This window comes from Triticum urartu, chromosome 2 (genome assembly GCF_003073215.2).
Source record: "Triticum urartu cultivar G1812 chromosome 2, Tu2.1, whole genome shotgun sequence".
NCBI lineage: Eukaryota > Viridiplantae > Streptophyta > Magnoliopsida > Poales > Poaceae > Triticum > Triticum urartu.
Genome location: NC_053023.1, coordinates 608,181,478 through 608,201,782, shown reverse-complemented (window position 1 = coordinate 608,201,782; position 20,305 = coordinate 608,181,478). Strand labels below are relative to the sequence as shown.

General features: G+C 44.8%; 2 protein-coding genes across 2 annotated transcripts; one reads left to right on the top strand and one right to left on the bottom strand.

Moving 5' to 3' along the window:
* Positions 1-1,437: 1,437 nt before the first annotated feature.
* LOC125539151 (3-hydroxyacyl-[acyl-carrier-protein] dehydratase FabZ-like) lies at positions 1,438-2,370 on the top strand. Its single transcript, XM_048702524.1, has one exon. The coding sequence runs from the start codon at positions 1,598-1,600 to the stop codon at positions 2,246-2,248; it is 651 nt and encodes a 216-aa protein (XP_048558481.1). The 5' UTR covers positions 1,438-1,597; the 3' UTR covers positions 2,249-2,370.
* A 4,553-nt stretch (positions 2,371-6,923) lies between these two features.
* On the bottom strand, positions 6,924-8,114 carry LOC125533771 (casparian strip membrane protein 1). The gene is made up of 3 exons (XM_048697128.1): positions 7,667-8,114; positions 7,465-7,588; positions 6,924-7,365 (listed from the first exon to the last, which is right to left on the bottom strand). Exons 1-3 carry the CDS (start codon positions 8,005-8,007, stop codon positions 7,150-7,152), a joined length of 681 nt encoding a protein of 226 aa, XP_048553085.1. The 5' UTR covers positions 8,008-8,114; the 3' UTR covers positions 6,924-7,149.
* Between the last annotated feature and the right edge of the window lie 12,191 nt (positions 8,115-20,305).

The following is a 20,305-nucleotide window of genomic DNA, read 5'->3' as shown; positions in this document are numbered from 1 at the left end:
GGAGCCCGAGTGGCGTGAGCTCGCGGAGGAGGCAAGGGATGCGCAGTCGCAGGCACCCGATGCGACCCAGCAAGCGGTGGCACTGGCTGCCTATCGGCAAGCCTTTTACCTGAGCACAAGCACCGGAGTACGTCAACCTCACCAATGAGGATGACGACGACGAAGCATAAATGCGCCTTAGATCTGCCGGATGCAGCATTTTTTGTTTTTTATGTTTTTATTTTAAGTTATATTAATGTAAGTGGACTTTGGCCAGCCGTTTGAACTATTATATTTATATTTGAATTTAGTTTCATCCTGAAATTTGAGATGCGGTGGCCGCGTTAGACGCACATCCGGCAAGCTGAACATAGCCGAATGAAATCGTCTACCTAGTCGACCCAAACAAATAAAACCCACGTCCGTTTACGTCGGTCGGTTGGAGTTGGCCTCAGGCACCAACCTTGTTCTATGCTGGACAGAAGGCCGCCAAATCCTATTTGGCGCTCGTAGCGCTCGATATAGTTGTTTTGACAATCGGGCGCATACCCCCCTCCCTTTGTTTGCTACTAACGGGTCGGCCCATCTCCGCCTTGGATTATATGTCTATAACGCAAAAAAGGGCGCTCGAGGAGAATAAAAGCTGCCACCTTCAGCATCGAGGCAGGATGCAATAACCATTGCGCCACCTCTCCCAGTGTGATCAGTTACATCGTTTATGCCATTCGTTCTTCCGTCTTTCCTTTTTTTCCTGTTTTAATTTTTTTTCAAATTCGAGAATGTTTCTTTTTCTTCATGTTTTTTCTGCAAAATGGATGAACATTTATTTTTTCAAATTCAACAAACTTTTTCCATATTTGATGAACTTTTTCATATTCGATGAACTTATTTTTGAATTGAATGAACTTTTTTCAAATCTGATGAACATTTCTAAATTCGATGAACCTTTTTTGAATTCAATGAACCTTTTTCAAATTAGATGAGAAGTTTTCAAATTCGATGATTTTTCCAAATTTGAACTTTTTCAATTTTGGAGAACTTTTTCAAATGCGATGAACTTTCTCAAATTTGATGAACTTTTTTTTAAAATTGATGAAGGTTTTTTAAAATCCGTGAACTTATTAGCTTGCCCAGCCGGGCCAAAAATCCATGCCCGTGGGCCGTGTCAGGCTAAAAATCTGTGTGTAGTATTTTCGGGCGTTAACGAATCAAAGATTCTTACAGGCTGACATAAAAATAAAAATTACAGTTTTGCTAAAGCACATCTAAATGTGCCATAAGTATTGCACATCTAAGTCCTATGTTATTTGATCTTACATCGAGATTCATGTGGATATTTTTCTTTTTTCTCTCTTTATACTTGATTCATTCATTTAAATGTGCAATAACTAGAGCACATCTAGATGTGCCCAGACACACCCAATCCTGAGATCCGAGATGATATCGCCTTCCCAAACCAAAACGCAGCGGAGCTTCCAAAGCCAAACCAAAACCCTCGTCCCTCTTCCCCCTCCTCGTTCCTATCGCCGCCACCCCTCCACCCCTCGATTTCTAGCACCCATCGCGACCCTACTCCCCATCCCATACCCAGCCTGCTCCTCGCACCCTCGCCGCCCCAATGGAGACAGCCGCCGCCGTGTCCGTGCCCAGATCCGCCTGCCGTGCCGCGCTCCCCTTCCCGGCGCCCCTCAAGCTCCAGGGCCGCGTTGCGCTCCCCCGCCGGGCGCTCCCTGGGGCGCCGAGGCAGCGCCTCGTCGCGCGCTGCGCGGCTGCCGACGACAGTGCGGCGGCAGAGCTCCCCATCGAGAAAAGGTTCGCCGCCTTCCCGGCCGTCATGGACATCAACCAGATCCGCGAGATCCTGCCCCACAGGTTCCCCTTCCTCCTGGTAGATAGGGTCATCGAGTACAAGGCAGGAGAGTATGCTGTTGCGATCAAGAATGTCACGATAAATGACAACTTCTTCCCCGGCCACTTCCCGGAGCGCCCGATAATGCCCGGCGTTCTCATGGTTGAGGCCATGGCCCAGGTCGGGGGCATCGTGATGCTGCAGCCTGAAGTCGGTGGATCCCAAGACAATTTCTTCTTTGCAGGGGTTGATAAGGTGAGATTCAGGAAGCCAGTGATTGCTGGTGACACTCTGGTCATGAGGATGACCCTCACCAAGTATCAGAGGAAATTCGGGCTTGCAAAGATGGAAGGAAAAGCTTATGTGGGTGGCGACGTAGTGTGTGAGGGGGAGTTCCTCCTTATTAGCGCCACTGAATGATCAGATCTACCTGTGTACTATGTGATCCTCTTACAAGATCCGATTAGACTGGGTTTGTTGAGAGAATTGAGTTGTGAACTGAACTTACAACATGTGAGGCAATCTTATCTTTTTACATCAAAGTTGTGTAATGGCCTTTTGGGGCCGAGTCAGGCTATGTTGCTGGTGTTACAAGGTTACAATATCTGTAGTTTGGTGGAATAACTATGCTTGTTAAAAAAAGATACTTCCTCTGTTCCAAATTATAAGATGTTCTGATAGACTAAAATAGCCTAACAAGACGTCTTATAATTTGGGGCGGAGGTAGTACATTTTAATGCTTTGCCCCGGAGTGACGCCATTATCAAGGTATTACATCTACCACAGTGAATTCAGACAATTTAAATTTTCTTGGCCATGCATTTTAAGTATAGTGGTTGACTATCTGTGCAACTCATGTATACAGCTGTGGATGCACAACTATCATTTATGCAGATTTTGTAATATAGATACTAGATGATTTCACACGTTAAGTTGTGTGCACACACAAGATTCAGGCTTATGAATCTGTAATGTTGTGCATATCTATTACTGCACAAAATTCATGCAGAAAATGTAGAACCTGAACTTTGATTGGGATTGCATGTGACATCAGAGTAAACATCAGATAGGTAAGCCGTGCAGCAACTGGTATACGTTGATAATATATTACTCCCTCTGTAAAGAAATATAAGAGTTTTTAGATCACTATTTTAGTAATCTAAACGCTCTTACATTTGTTTACAGAGGGAGTACCATATGTACACCTTATACCTGTCCAACAACTGCAATATTTTTTGAAACGTGGTCCCTTAAGGTAGAATAGAGTTTACCGGTTAATTAATAAAAACCATGGCAAAAACCGATACAACGTGCCCACAAGAAAGGGCAGCCCGGGTGACCTGGCACCAACCAGACTACACATGCCCTGAAGAGGATGTCGTTGAGACTGCTTGCCTTTCATGGTCATCACCTCTCCCGAGTAGTCGATTTCAACTTCGCCGTAGACGACCTGTCAAGACCCCTTCAAACGAATCAAGTGCAGATGTCGAGGACTGGTAGCTCCTATTTTGCTGACGTACTTCCCAGGAGAAAGTTGCACGCCTCGCATCTACCCAGGGGCGGAGGCAGCCCAGCGGGCCGCCCCGGGCCCTCTTTGTGTACTGTAGTGATGTGCACAGTAATTCGCTCCAATCTAGGAAGAAATTGGGCCTCACGCCCCAGGCCTGGGCCCTGGGGGCCTGGGGCCTGTATCCGCCACTGCATCTACCCAACATGGCACAACCTCTATTTTCCTGACGTACTTCCCAGGAGAAAGTTTGCATGCCTCGCATCTACCCAACATGGCACAACCTCCAGAGAGCACCGCCCATCGAAACCACCCCTCATGGAGTCATCATTGCCGTAGGGCCCTACCGCACACAGCTCTAACTTCTCTGACACAGTGAGAAACAAGCATAGGTGCACTTGTTGGCGAACCGGACAGTCGACATCAGAAGGACAAGCCACGACCCAGCTCCGCACGCCATCATCGTTATCGCTGCACAAGTCGCAAAGCCCGAAAGGGAAGCGCAGGGAAGGCTAGCGGGTCTTTAAAGCAACACCCCAGGGGGGGGGGGGCAGGGACAACGTTATTTCCCGACCCAGCAAGGTCTAGGCTTTCGCCTCTACAACAAGATCCGAGGATGGAGCGAGTAGAAGAGCTCCACATCAGTGCCTTCAAGAAAGGGGAACGACGCTCGTAGGCGCCACCATCGTCGGCCTACCATAGTCAGGCAAGCCTGCCCTCAGAGCAGACTCAGCGAACACCCTCGCACAACGGACTGTAGCCAGCCGACCACGCCGTCGCCTCCCAGGGACCACCATATTAACTGAATTTGGATTGCACCAGGTACATTCAGATGTGTGCTTATTAGAGCACATCAAAATCTGACGTTACCCCTGATTGTTTTCTTTACTGTTTACCCCACAGCCTCACCCATACACATGCAATATTTACATCATCATATACAAAAAGAGGGAGGAAGAAAGAAAATTAAAGAAGAAAAACTAACCTATCCCCTATCAAGGAGGTAAGAAAGAAACCTATCTCTCGCCATATCATGTTTGAATTTAGAGTTAATCCTATGAGATAACAAAGAGATATCATGTACAAAACCCTTCCTCCACTTGTAGAAAGTAGGCCTTTCATGCCTAAAAGCCCTTGCATTCCTCACGGTCCATATATTCCAACACGCAGTGAACACCACCTCCAAAGAGAAGGGTTTATGGAAATCTGGGAGCTCTTGCTCGACGCCCATGAGCGTCAAAAGCAAGACCTTTCGCTGAAGAATTCGCGTACACAGGCCGGCCCATTTACTAGGCGACAACCGAACGTAATAGAAAATGTGAGAAAAATGGAGTGATGGATGGATTTGATACCGCGGACTAGCGCAGGGTAAACACGTCTCCAGCCACTTCACCTAGCGAGTGAGTTCATCTTAAACTACCGCGCTGAGCTAAAAGTAACATGTACATCGGCAGATCTCTTTTTTAATCTTCCTTAAAAATGAATAATGTTTCTGGAACAAACTTTTCAATGTGTATTTTCTTTTTGAAAAACGTGAACGATTATTGAAAACATGGGATTTCTTTTTAAGGAAACAAAAAAAATATTGAATATATATATAAGATGAATAGTTATACATCAAACATTTTTGTAATATATATGCTGAACAATTTTTAACTACAGAATGAACATTTTGTGATATATGCTCAATAATATTTAAAACATATTAAACATTTTAGTGATATATGATGAACACATTTTAAATGTAGATTAAACATTTTTGTAATATACTCTAAACAATTTTTGACTACACAGTAAACAATTTTGTGATATACGCTAAACAAACATTTAAATACACGTTGAACATTTTGTGATATATGCTGAACTATTTTAAATTGTGAACTAAATTTTAAAAAGTGAAAAAATGAATCCGTGAACTTTTTTTGACATCACGAACAAAAATTTGGATTTCAATTTTTTTTCTTGAAACAAAATATAAAAATAAAAACGAAAAATGATCAAATGAAAGAAAAAGAAAAGGACACAGAAAAAACAGAAACAGAAAGAAAGAAAAAAATAGAAAAAAAAGAAAAACCGGCCAAATAAAAAAACGGTTCAGGGAACCTACTAGAAGGTTCCCAAAACCGGCTGCTTTCAGGAAGTGGGTCGGCCCGTGTCGCCTCGTTCGTCGGTTTTTCGTTTGCCTGGAAATCCAACCTAGCTTGCCTAGCAATGTGCATCATATCAGTTCCAGTCAATCTGTAAGTAAGCCCAAACTCTTCTGGCACTTCTCTCCGAAATTTCCTAGTTGCTGCATGTTGCGGCAAAGTGCCGCCGAAACTGTACACAAAACTTTCTCGTTCATGTTTTGGGAACCTTCTAGAAGGTTTGTGGATCTTTTATTTTATTTTATAGATTTCTGGGTTTTTTCTTATCATTTTTATCTTTCTCCTTTTTCATAAATTAAAAAACTTTAAAAAGCCAAATCATCAAAAAATAGAAATTAAAAAATTGTTCCGTTTATGTAAAAAATTGATTGAAAATTCCAATTATTTTTTCGCATTTTAGGAAAATGTTTGGAAATTCAAAAATTGGTCTCTTTTTTTAAATGTTCAATTATTCATAATTTATTTGAAACTTAAAAAAATCGTAATTTGTTTTTTATCCACATTTTTAAAAAACAATATGTATTTGGTTTTTCACAATTTTCAAAAAATAATTCAGATTTACAAATGTTGTCCAAAAAAATGTTTGGAATAAAAAAACATATTTACAATTTTTGTTCGTGTTTCTCAAACAATGTTCAAAATTCCAAACATTGTTTGTGTTTTTCAAAACTGTTTTTCAATTTAAAATTTTGTTCACATTATTTGTTTCAAATCTACCGTTTCCAATAGGTGCTACCGATAGGAGCTACCGTTTCCTCCACCCCTAACCTTTTTTTTGAGGGGCTTAAACTTTTTCTCTTTCGCTCAAAAAAAGTTTAAGAGCTACTTGACATTCTCTTTTGAGCTAACTGACATTTAGGGACTGCCATTCATGGAAGTCATGGCAAAAAAATAAAATTAGCACTCCAAAATGCTTTTGTTGTGAAGCATCAGTTTTGTTTCTTATTTTTTTGCTACAACTTCCACGAATGTCATTACCTTATGAAACTTGACAAACACTCACAACATTGGTCAATGTTTGCCACCAACTTTTTTAGAATTTTTTACATTTTTTTAGGATTTTACTGTTCATGCTGAGATCATATGAGTTCAAACTGAGATAGAGACTTTCCAACACTTTTGTCATGAATGCAAATGAGATGCACATATAGATGATGTTTTTCTAAACATTTTGATATCTTATTCACGTTTTTCTAAGTTAGTATGAATTTGTTATGAAGTTTTTAAAGTGGCTGTCAAACGGTCAAAGGGCAAAAACATAAACGAGCAAAGTGGTTTGGGCGGAAACAATTATTTTCAGAAACTAGGGGTAAACCTGCCGAGTGTGACCCAACTAGGGGCATAAAATCAATTATTTCTATATATTATGTCACTTGAGTCGCAGTCAACTGAGACCTAGCCACACCCATTCATAAAAGAAATCGGTCAGTTGAGTAAAAAGTTGAGCATTTCGGAACACGTTGATCGCTGACGACCTTGTATTACCAAGCAACACAAATACAAGTACAGATTAACAGGTGCACTGCCACTTACTCGCCAATGCGCAGAATTACACAAATGCAGAAAGGAAACTGAGGATGCATGCAACATTTAAAAACACAGGCACGGTTAATTAAACAAAGCCCGGGGTTGCCGCAGCTGGACTGCTGGCCGGAGCAAGGCTGGTTTCAGCGCTTCCTGATGGAGAAGGCGGCGAGGACGACGAGGAGCACGAAGATGAAGACGGAGAGGAAGGAGGCCACGACGGCGCCGCTCGTGCGCCGGCAGAAGCCGTGGAACTGCATGCAGATGGGCACCCAGTTGGCACGCTCGTTCCCGCTGTGCGCCAGGTCCACGATGGCCGCCGCCGCCGCTGCCCCCGCCGTCAGCAGCCCGAGCATGATCTGCATGATCGCAGTGGTTAACCACCCTGTCACGTGCATGATGTGCGTGGCGCCGTTGGAGCGAGTGGGGAAGAAAGAAAAGGGCTTGTCAGTTGTTACCGTGTCGCAGACGAGCAAGAGAAGCCTGAGGACGGTGGTTTGAGGCCGCAGCACGACGACGGCGGAGAACGGGAGGGATAACAGCAGGTACCCCGCGGCGATCGCGCTCGCCACCATGAGGAACCTGCAAGAAATAATACATGAGGCGCGGCATTCGCCATTAACTTAATTCGAACGATCGATGATGGGATTGGGCACTGACAGGAAGGCCGGGAAGTCGTCGAAACGGGCGCGGAACTGGAAGAACTCGGTGAAGACGGAGAGCGTCTCGTCGGACGTGCCGGTCGCGATGGCCGCCGCGAGCGCGGGCCCGAACGCCGCGATCCTCAGCAGGAAGTCGAGGAACGCCATGCACCGGCTGCCGCGGTCGCTCCGCCGGAAGAACCGCATGGGGAACTTGCGCGGGGTTGTCGTCGTGGCCGCAGCTGCAGGAGCGGCCGCCGCGGCAGACGGGGGCGCGGCCGCGGGGGCCTTGGAGGGCGCGCCCTGGCCGGGGGCGACGTCGTAAACGGGGATGACAGTGGCGGCCTCGCTGGTGCTCATGTTCGGTGCTTGCGTGAGGATCGTCGGACGCGGGAGGAGAGGAGAAGGCGGGGTTTCTTGATGGGGTTTATGAGATGAGAGGTGCTTGTGTTTGATTTGATTGGGTTGCGGTGGCAGCGGCGGATTTTATAGAGGCAGAGACGTCCTGCTGCCTGCTGGGATGAGTTGGATATGGTGTGAATGAGTGAGAGGCGATCATGGAGTGGAGAAGTTTGTGCAGAGGTTGGGAGGGTTGTGGTTTGGGTTTGGGCTTTGTGGGAGTGGTTGCCAACTGCTATGAAATGCAAACGCCAAACAGTATCTTGCAGATGCAGTGGTTTGCCTCTGCTGCACTGGCCAGCTCTCACAATGTATGAATCATGGATGAACTGCCTCTACATCTGCCCTGTTACTTATGATGCTGTACTAACTTTTTTTCGCTTTTCCAGGCTGCTTATTGTCAGTATTTTGAAACCAAAAAACTTAAATGGCCACTTGTTATAGCATCATACATATTTATACAAATAAATCGTTGTTTCCATCAATAAAAATAAGACCTAAAATAAAGAAAAATAGCCTCAAGATAATGATAATAATCATTCTTCACAACTTCTTAATCTGAAAAAACATATTCTTGACAACCACTGTTCTTGTCCATCATGCTCTGCAGTGGCCCATTGCCCTCCTACCATATTGAAAGGAAAATCGTCCCAATTTCATCATCAATGTGAATAGTTTTAGTTTTGTGTCATGTGACAATGCTAGGTGTTGGTGGGCCGATCAGGTCACTGGATTGGGTTGGTTGTCCCGCCCGGTGTTGGATCAAGCAGCCTAGCACCGTTTGATTCGTGAGTCCCTCATCCCGGTCTCCTCGCTTCACAACGAACATACGGAAAATCCCCTCTCACCCCCTGCCCGTCACACAAAGCACACGGCTCCGCTCACCGTCACAACACAATGCTTAGCTTGGCCCTCATCACTACGCGGCACCGAGCTCTTGTAAGGACAGCAGCCACCGACGACTCACAACATGACTCGGGCAAGAGGACACTCGACACTAGTGCCGCTCCGCCTTGCACACCGCTCCATTCGCCTGTAGTGTCGCTGAATACGTCACAACATTGGTGGTGTCGTTCATAGCATCACCACCTAGCTAGTAGTGGTGGTGTTCACCTTGCAGCATTGCCGTAGCAGCGCGCGCTTGGGCTCAAAGCATTGTGCATAGCAGGCCACAACATTGTTGTCCACCATCGTAGCGTCATCGTCTCCGCCTAGCTAGCAGTAGTGTGGTTCGCCTTGCAACATAGTCGCAACTACACACGCTTGGGCTCATAGCATTGTGCATAGCCGGCCACAACATTGTTGTCCATCATCGTAGCATCCTTGTTGCCACCTTGCAACATCGTCCAAACAACAGACGGTTGGTAGCATCACCTGTCGCCGATCGCAGAATAGATGTCAAATGTGCCAGCTCGTCACAGACAACCCTTGCAGCATTGACGGGCGTCTTGCAGTAGCGCGATGGTTGTCCTAGTAGCACTTGGCCCCATCGCTTGCAACAGTGGGCGTCAATTTCCATCACGTGGTGATTCGGTGGCCTATAGTGCATGACACACAACTTTGGTCGGGGAGTGAGCAACAGGAGCAAGAGAGGGAGACAAAAAAAAGGAGAAGAGGAAGAGATAGCGGTGCGAGACTGCATGGATGGACGAGAGCGACATGCCGTGAAAAGGGATAAGGCATGGGGCCCATCGGGCCACATGGCAAGTGTGTGTCATGATCGACGCAAGAGGCGGATAGGTGGCTCCATTAGAATCATTTACATGTGTTCAATGCATTGCATATGCGTGTAATCAATGTCAATCTCTTCCAGTGTGCAACTTAATTCCGCGTATTCAGATATACATTGTTAGTATATCTCCTTGGGATATGTTGCAACGGTGTTCTGTATTTATATAGAACTAGAGGATACCCTGCGCGTTGATGCGGCAATTGATTGACGAAAATTAAAGTTGATAACATGAGAAACAAAATGAAAATCCATGTGACTTATTTTATTTGATTATAGGATGACTCTCTTAGATATATAGGACTGAATAGGTATTAAACTTGATTATGTACCTATAAGTGACTAGTATAAGTTATAACTGTAAGCATATTGCAGAAAATGCACACTAGCTCAATAGAACTCCACAAATCCAGCTTTTCTTTGTGGTTTCTAGCTCTAGGTAACAATCTCAGATCCATTCGGTTACATCGGCAATAAGGATGGCAATGGGTCGGGTTTGGGTCGGGTTGAACAATATTAAATCCATATCCATATCCATGAAGACAGTCTTTGTCCATCCACGAAAAAAATCCATGGGTGATAAATCATGTCATGTCCAAACCCGATGGATATCCATACCCACTGGATATCCATTGGGTCCTCTCAAGACATATAAATTACACATAACACAGTGTTAACATAAGCTCCTCCATTCTTCACCTTGTGGCAGACTAGGCCTCACTTATGCTAAACATCAACTTATGGTAAATCAACATCCACTAACAAGCTAAGATCATTTAGTATTTTTCTAATAGTTGTGAATGACGAGTCATTTAACAAGGAGATAAAAATAAGGGAAGGGGCATTGGAGTATGTTACAGAGGGGATTGAATGTCAACTAATAAAAGTTATGACGGAGATTGTGCAATTTCTTTTACATGTTTTAGATAACAAAGTGTAAAATTGCAGTGGGACATGTGACCGTGGGGTAGGGATAGCAGATTTTGGCCCATTAAGTCACACTATCGGGTTGGGTTTGTATATATCCACGGGTACAAGATTATATCCATGCCCTACCCACGAGCAATCGGGTCGGGTTTGGGCGGCGTCCATGGACACAAAAGCATATCCAGACCCTGTCCATTTGGGTCGGATATCCATGGATATCCATGTCCATGGGTAAAATTGCCATCCTTAATCGGCAACTTCTACCAACGATGCAGCCTAGTTGGGAGGGTTGTGGACTATTCAAAGCAGATTGGGCCAGCTGGAGACAACCCAATTCGGGTCAGTCAGTGCATCATTTTGAGGGTGGGAGTGTACCAATTCGAGCGGGATCGCTCGTGCAACGGTAGGTTCTTTTTTCGACAAGGGGGGGGGGAGGGGCAACGAGTCGGTATGTTCGGCGGTGGCAAGTTGTCGTAAATTGGGCGAACTCCAAATTTTCCAATCAATGGAGCTAGGCCGACCGAGCTCCTAATTTTTTGCACTTCCAGTTTCGTGGAGCCCAAGCGTTCCGATCAAAATTATCTATGGAGTTTGTCGAGTTAGTGGTTGGAGGGGATCCGAACACGTCCCGTGTTAACGGATGACCATGACACGGATTTGGCATATCTCTCTCAAGGTAGTTTTGGTGATTGATGACAACATGTTTGCGGACTAATCATGTGCTTTGAATAGTTCACAGATTCACCCCTGGCACGAAACGTTTCCTTCCCTTCGGAGTGTCCTTCAAGACGGTGTAGCTCTTTCGTTTCTCTCTCGGTGGACTAGTTGCGTAGAGGGCACCGTACTATCAAGAGGGGGTCCGCTGGGGTTTTGCATGGGTGGAATCAACACGTACACATCAGCTTCTCACCCTCCGAGCTTGTCCATTCCTTTGAAGAGGTCTCTCCACTTTTCCTTGTCCTGTCTGGGTCCCAGCGGTAGTACCGCGCAACCCAGCCGTAGTACCGCTGAGGAGACACAAGCGGCAGTACCGCTCCACAGCGGTAGTACCGCCCTTGTCTCCACAGCAGTAGTACCGCTGGGGTGCCTGGCACCACCGCCTCGTCCTCAGCCTCATTGGAGAGATTCTCTCTATCTCTTCAGTGTCCCAGTGGTAGTACCGCACTACCAGCGGTAGTACTGCCGAAGGGTCACAAGCGGCAGTACCGCTCCACAGCGGTAGTACCGCCCATGACCCCGCTGTCGTAGTACCGCTGGGCTGCCTGGCTCCTACCGCCTCGACTCGAGGGGTCTTTTTATCGTGTCAGGTTTTGCGGCACTAGTTGCGGTTGTAGAGGCGGTAGTACCGTTTCAGGAGCGGTAGTACCGCCCCTACCACCGCGGTAGTACCGCGTTGGGTCCTATTCCCTACTAGTCTCCTCTGCGCGGCAGTGCCGCTGGCTGGTGCGGCAGTACCACTGACCTCGCGGTAGTACCTGAAGGAAATATGCCCTAGAGGCAATAATAATGTTATTATTTTATTTCCTTATATCATGATAAATGTTTATTATTCATGCTAGAATTGTATTATTCGGAAACATAATACTTTTGTGAATACATAGACAAACTAAATGTCACTAGTATGCCTCTACTTGACTAGCTCGTTAATCAAAGATGGTTATGTTTCCTAACCATAGACATGTGTTGTCATTTGATTAACGGGATCACATTATTAGGAGAATGATGTGATTGACACGACCCATTCCATTAGCTTAGCACCCGATCGTTTAGTATGTTGCTATTGCTTTCTTCATGACTTATACATGTTCCTATGACTATGAGATTATGCAACTCCCGTTTGCTGGAGGAACACTTTGTGTGCTACCAAACGTCACAACGTAACTGGGTGATTATAAAGGAGCTCTACAGGTGTCTCCAAAGGTAAATGTTGGGTTGGCGTATTTCGAGATTAGGATTTGTCACTCCGATTGTCGGAGAGGTATATCTGGGCCCTCTCGGTAATGCACATCACATAAGCCTTGCAAGCATTGCAACTAATGAGTTAGTTGCGAGATGGTGTATTACGAAACGAGTAAAGAGACTTGCCGGTAACGAGATTGAACTAGGTATTGAGATACCGATGATCGAATCTCGGGCAAGTAACATACCGATGACAAAGGGAACAACGTATGTTGTTATGCGGTCTGACCGATAAAGATCTTCGTAGAATATGTGGGAGCCAATATGAGCATCCAGGTTCCGCTATTGGTTATTGACCGGAGACATGTCTCGGTCATGTCTACATTGTTCTCGAACCCGTAGGGTCCGCACGCTTAAGGTTTCGATGACAGTTATATTATGAGTTTATGAGTTTTGATGTACTGAAGTTAGTTCGGAGTCCCGGATGTGATCACGGACATAACGAGGAGTCTCGAAATGGTCGAGACATAAATATTGATATATTGGACGGCTATATTCGGACACCGGAAGTGTTCCGGGTGATTTCGGAGAAAACCGGAGTACCAGAGGGTTACCGGAACCCCCCCGGGAGAAGTAATGGGCCATATGGGCCTTAGTGGAGAGAGAGAAGGGCAGCCAGGGTGGGCCGCGCGCCTCCTCCCCCTGGTCCGAATTGGACTAGGAGAGGGGGGGGGGGCGACGCCCCCCCTTTCCTTCTCCCTCCCCATTTCCTTTCCCCCTCCTAGTAGGAGTCCTACTCCTACTAGGAGGAGGACTCCTCCTTGGCGCGCCAATAGGGCCGGCCGGCCTCCTCCCCTTGCTCCTTTATATACGGGGGCAGGGAGCACCCCTAGACACAACAAGTTGATCCACGTGATCGTTTTCTTAGCCGTGTGCGGTGCCCCCTTCCACCATAATCCTCGATAATATTGTAGCGGTGCTTAGGCGAAGCCCTGCGACGGTAGAACATCAAGATCATCACCACGCCGTCGTGCTGATGTCTCCCTCAACACTCGGCTGGATCGGAGTTCGAGGGACGTCATCGAGTTGAACGTGTGCAGAACTCGGAGGTGCCGTGCGTTCGGTACTTGATCGGTCGGTTCGTGAAGACGTACGACTACATCAACCGCGTTGTGCTAACGCTTCCGCTTTTGGTCTACGAGGGTACGTGGACAACACTCTCCCCTCTCGTTGCTATGCATCACCATGATCTTGCGTGTGCGTAGGAAATTTTTGAAATTACTACGTTCCCCAACAGTGGCATCCAAGCCTATGTTTTATGTGTTGATGTTATATGCATGAGTAGAACACAAGTGAGTTGTGGGCGATATAAGTCATACTGCTTACCATCATGTCATACTTTGGTTCGGCTGTATTGTTGGACGAAGCGGCCCGGACCGACATTACGCGTACGCTTACGCGAGACCGGTTCTCCCGACGTGCTTTGCACAAAGGTGGCTAGCGGGTGTCAGTTTCTCCAACTTTAGTTGAACCGAGTGTGGCTACGCCCGGTCCTTGCGAAGGTTAAAACAGCACCAACTTGACAAACTGTCGTTGTGGTTTTGATGCGTAGGTAAGATTGGTTCTTACTTAAGCCCGTAGCAGCCACGTAAAACTTGCAACAACAAAGTAGAGGACGTCTAACTTGTTTTTGCAGGGCATGTTGTGATGTGATATGGTCAAGACATGATGCTAAATTTTATTGTATGAGATGATCATGTTTTGTAACCAAGTTATCGGCAACTGGCAGGAGCCATATGGTTGTCGCTTTATTGTATGCAATGCAATTGCGCTGTAATGCTTTACTTTATCACTAAGCGGTAGCGATAGTCGTGGAAGCATAAGATTGGCGAGACGACAACGATGCTACGATGGTGATCAAGGTGTCACGCCGGTGACGATGGTGATCATGAAGGTGCTTCGAAGATGGAGATCACAAGCACAAGATGATGATGGCCATATCATATCACTTATATTGATTGCATGTGATGTTTATCTTTTATGCATCTTATCTTGCTTTGTTTGACGGTAGCATTTTAAGATGATCTCTCACTAATTATCAAGAAGTGTTCTCCCTGAGTATGCACCGTTGCGAAAATTCTTCGTGCTGAGACACCACGTGATGATCGGGTGTGATAGGCTCTACGTTCAAATACAACGGGTGCAAAACAGTTGCACACGCAGAATACTCAGGTTATACTTGATGAGCCAAGCATATACAGATATGGCCTCGGAACATGGAGACCAAAAGGTCGAGCATGAATCATATAGTAGATATGATCAACATAGTGATGTTCACCAATGAAACTACTCCATCTCACGTGATGATCGGACATGGTTTAGTCGATTTGGATCACGTAATCACTTAGAGGATTAGAGGGATGTCTATCTAAGTGGGAGTTCTTTAGTAATATGATTAATTGAACCTAAATTTATCATGAACTTAGTACCTGATAGTATCTTGCTTGTTTATGTTTGATTGTAGATAGATGGCTCGTGCTGTTGTTCCGTTGAATTTTAATGTGTTCCTTGAGAAAGCAAATTGAGAGATGATGGTAGCAATTACACGGACTGGGTCCATAACTTGAGGATTATCCTCATTGCTGCACAGAAGAATTACGTCCTGGAAGCACCGCTGGGTGCCAGGCCTGCTGCTGGAGCAACACCAGATGTTATGAACGTCTGGCAGAGCAAAGCTGATGACTACTCGATAGTTCAGTGTGCCATGCTTTACGGCTTAGAATCGGGACTTCAACGACGTTTTGAACGTCATGGAGCATATGAGATGTTCCAGGAGTTGAAGTTAATATTTCAAGCAAATGCCCGGGTTGAGAGATATGAAGTCTCCAATAAGTTCTATAGCTGCAAGATGGAGGAGAACAGTTCTGTCAGTGAGCATATACTCAAAATGTCTGGGTATAATAATCACTTGATTCAATTGGGAGTTAATCTTCCAGATGATTGCGTCATTGACAGAATTCTCCAATCACTACCACCAAGCTACAAGAGCTTCGTGATGAACTATAATATGCAAGGGATGAATAAGACTATTCCCGAGCTCTTCGCAATGCTGAAAGCTGCGGAGGTAGAAATCAAGAAGGAGCATCAAGTGTTGATGGTCAACAAGACCACTAGTTTCAAGAAAAAGGGCAAAGGAAAAAAGAAGGGGAACTTCAAAAAGAATAGCAAGAAAGTTGCTACTCAAGAGAAGAAACCCAAACCTGGACCTAAGCCTGAAACTGAGTGCTTCTACTGCAAGCAGACTGGTCACTAGAAGCGGAACTGCCCCAAGTATTTGGCGAATAAGAAGGATGGCAAGGTGAACAAAGGTATATGTGATATACATGTTATTGATGTGTACCTTACTAATGCTCGCAGTAGCACCTGGGTATTTGATACTGGTTCTGTTGCTAACATTTGCAACTCGAAACAGGGACTACGGATTAAGCGAAGATTGGCTAAGGACGAGGTGACGGTGCGCGTGGGAAATGGTTCCAAAGTCGATGTGATCACGGTCGGCACGCTACCTCTGCATCTACCTTCGGGATTAGTATTAGACCTAAATAATTGTTATTTGGTGCCAGCGTTAAGCATGAACATTATATCTGGATCTTGTTTGATGCGAGACGGTTATTCATTTAAATCAGAGAATAATGGTTGTTCTATTTATATGAGTAATATCTTTTATGGTCATGCACCCTTAAAGAGTGGTCTATTCTTATTAAATCTCGATAGTAGTGACACACATATTCATAATGTTGAGGCCAAAAGATGCAGAGTTGATAATGATAGTGCAACTTATTTGTGGCACTGCCATTTGGGTCATATCGGTGTAAAGCGCATGAAGAAACTCCATACTGATGGACTTTTGGAACCACTTGATTATGAATCGCTTGGTACTTGCGAACCGTGCCTTATGGGTAAGATGACAAAAACACCGTTCTCCGGTACTATGGAGAGAGCAACAGATTTGTTGGGAATCATACATACAGATGTATGTGGTCCGATGAATGTTGAGGCTCGTGGCGGATATCGTTATTTTCTCACCTTCACAGATGACTTAAGCAGATATGGGTATATCTACTTAATGAAACATAAGTCTGAAACGTTTGAAAAGTTCAAAGAATTTCAGAGTGAAGTTGAAAATCATCGTAACAAGAAAATAAAATTCCTATGATCTGATCGTGGAGGAGAATATTTGAGTTACGAGTTTGGTGTACATTTGAAACAATGCAGAATAGTTTTGCAACTCACGCCACCCGGAACACCACAGCGTAATGGTGTGTCCGAACGTCGTAATCATACTTTACTAGATATGGTGTGATCTATGATGTCTCTTACTGATTTACCGCTATCGTTTTGGGGATATGCTCTAGAGACGGCCGCATTCACGTTAAATAGGGCACCATCAAAATCCGTTGAGACGACGCCTTATGAACTGTGGTTTGGCAAGAAACCAAAGTTGTCGTTTCTGAAAGTTTGGGGCTGCGATGCTTATGTGAAAAAGCTTCAACCTGATAAGCTCAAACCCAAATCGGAGAAATGTGTCTTCATAGGATATCCAAAGGAAACTATTGGATACACCTTCTATCACAGATCCGAAGACAAGACTTTTGTTGCTAAATTCGGAAACTTTCTAGAGAAGGAGTTTCTCTCAAAAGAAGTGAGTGGGAGGAAAGTAGAACTTGACGAGGTAACTGTACCTGCTCCCTTATTGGAAAGTAGTACATCACAGAAACCAGTTTCTGTGACACCTACACCAATTAGTGAGGAAGCTAATGATGATGATCATGAAACTTCAGAACAAGATACTACTGAACCTCGTAGATCAACCAGAGTAAGATCCGCACCAGAGTGGTACGGTAATCCTGTTCTGGAAGTCATGCTACTAGATCATGATGAACCTACGAACTATGGAGAAGCGATGGTGAGCCCAGATTCCGCAAAATGGCTTGAAGCCATGAAATCTGAGATGGGATCCATGTATGAGAACAAAGTATGGACTTTGGTTGAATTGTCCAATGATCGACCAGCAATTGAGAATAAATGGATCTTCAAGAAGAAGACTGACGCTGACGGTAATATTACTGTCTACAAAGCTAGACTTATCGCAAAAGGTTTTCGACAAGTTCAAGGGATTGACTATGATGAGACCTTCTCACCCGTAGCGATGCTTAAGTCTGTCCGAATCATGTTAGCAATTGCCACATTTTATAATTATGAAATTTGGCAGATGGATGTCAAAACTGCATTCCTGAATGGATTTCTGGAAGAAGAGTTGTATATGATGCAACCGGAAGGTTTTGTCGATCCAAAGGGAGCTAACAAAGTGTGCAAGCTCCATCGATCCATTTATGGACTGGTGCAAGCTTCTCGGAGTTGGAATAAACGCTTTGATAGTGTGATCAAAGCATTTGGTTTTGTACAGACTTTTGGAGAAGCCTGTATTTACAAGAAAGTGAGTGGGAGCTTTGTAGCATTTCTGATATTATATGTAGATGACATATTACTAATCGAAAATGATATAGAATTTCTGAATAGCATAAAGGGATACTTGAATAAGAGTTTTTCAATGAAAGACCTCGGTGAAGCTGCTTACATATTGGGCATTAAGATCTATAGAGATAGATCAAGACGCTTAATTGGACTTTCACAAAGCACATACCTTGGCAAAATTTTGAAGAAGTTCAAAATGGATCAAGCAAAGAAAGGATTCTTGCCTGTGTTACAAGGTGTGAAATTGAGTAAGACTCAATGCCCGACCAATGCAGAAGATAGAGAGAAAATGAAAGATGTTCCCTATGCTTCACCCATAGGCTCTATCATGTATGCAATGCTGTGTACCAGACCTGATGTGTGTCTTGCTATAAGTCTAGCAGGGAGGTACCAAAGTAATCCAGGAGTGGATCACTGGACAGCGGTCAAGAACATCCTGAAATACCTGAAAAGGACTAAGGATATGTTTCTCATATATGGAGGTGACAAAGAGCTCATCATAAATGGTTACGTTGATGCAAGCTTTGACACTGATCCTGACGATTCTAAATCGGAAACCGGATACGTGTTTACATTAAACGGTGGAGCTGTCAGTTGGTGCAGTTCTAAACAAAGCGTTGTGGCGGGATCTACATGTGAAGCGGAGTACATAGCTGCTTCGGAAGCAACAAATGAAGGAGTCTGGATGAAGGAGTTCATATCCGATCTAGGTGTCATACCTAGTGCATCGGGTCCAATGAAAATCTTTTGTGACAATACTGGTGCAATTGCCTTGGCAAAGGAATCCAAATTTCACAAGAGAACCAAGCACATCAAGAGACGCTTCAATTCCATCCGGGATCTAGTCCAGGTGGGAGATATAGAGATTTGCAAGATACATACGGATCTGAATGTTGCAGACCCATTGACTAAGCCTCTTCCACGAGCAAAACATGATTAGCACCAAAGCTCCATGGGTGTTAGAATCATTACTGTGTAATCTAGATTATTGACTCTAGTGCAAGTGGGAGACTGAAGGAAATATACCCTAGAGGCAATAATAATGTTATTATTTTATTTCCTTATATCATGATAAATGTTTATTATTCATGCTAGAATTGTATTATTCGGAAACATAATACTTGTGTGAATACATAGACAAACTAAACGTCACTAGTATGCCTCTACTTGACTAGCTCGTTAATCGAAGATGGTTATGTTTCCTAACCATAGACATGTGTTGTCATTTGATTAACGGGATCACATCATTAGGAGAATGATGTGATTGACATGACCCATTCCATTAGCTTAGCACCCGATCGTTTAGTATGTTGCTATTGCTTTCTTCATGACTTATACATGTTCCTATGACTATGAGATTATGCAACTCCCTTTGCCAGAGGAACACTTTGTGTGCTACCAAACGTCACAACGTAACTGGGTGATTATAAAGGAGCTCTACAGGTGTCTCCAAAGGTAAATGTTGGGTTGGCGTATTTCGAGATTAGGATTTGTCACTCCGATTGTCAGAGAGGTATCTCTGGGCCCTCTCGGTAATGCACATCACATAAGCCTTGCAAGCATTGCAACTAATGAGTTATTTGCGAGATGATGTATTACGAAACGAGTAAAGAGACTTGCCGGTAACGAGATTGAACTAGGTATTGAGATACCGACGATCGAATCTCGGGAAAGTAACATACCGATGACAAAGGGAACAATGTATGTTGTTATGCGATCTGACCGATAAAGATCTTCATAGAATATATGGGAGCCAATATGAGCATCCAGGTTCCGCTATTGGTTATTGACCGGAGACATGTCTCGGTCATGTCTACATTGTTCTCGAACCCGTAGGGTCCGCACGCTTAAGGTTTCGATGACAGTTATATTATGAGTTTATGAGTTTTGATGTACCGAAGTTAGTTCGGAGTCCCGGATGTGATCACAAACATAACGAGGAGTCTCAAAATGGTCGAGACATAAAGATTGATATATTGGACGACTATATTCGGACACCGGAAGTGTTCCGGGTGATTTCGGAGAAAACCGGAGTACCGGAGGGTTACCGGACCCCCCCGGGAGAAGTAATGGGCCATATGGGCCTTAGTGGAGAGATAGAAGGGCAGCCAGGGTGGGCCACGCGCCTCCTCCCCCCTGGTCCGAATTGGACTAGGAGAGGGGGGGGCG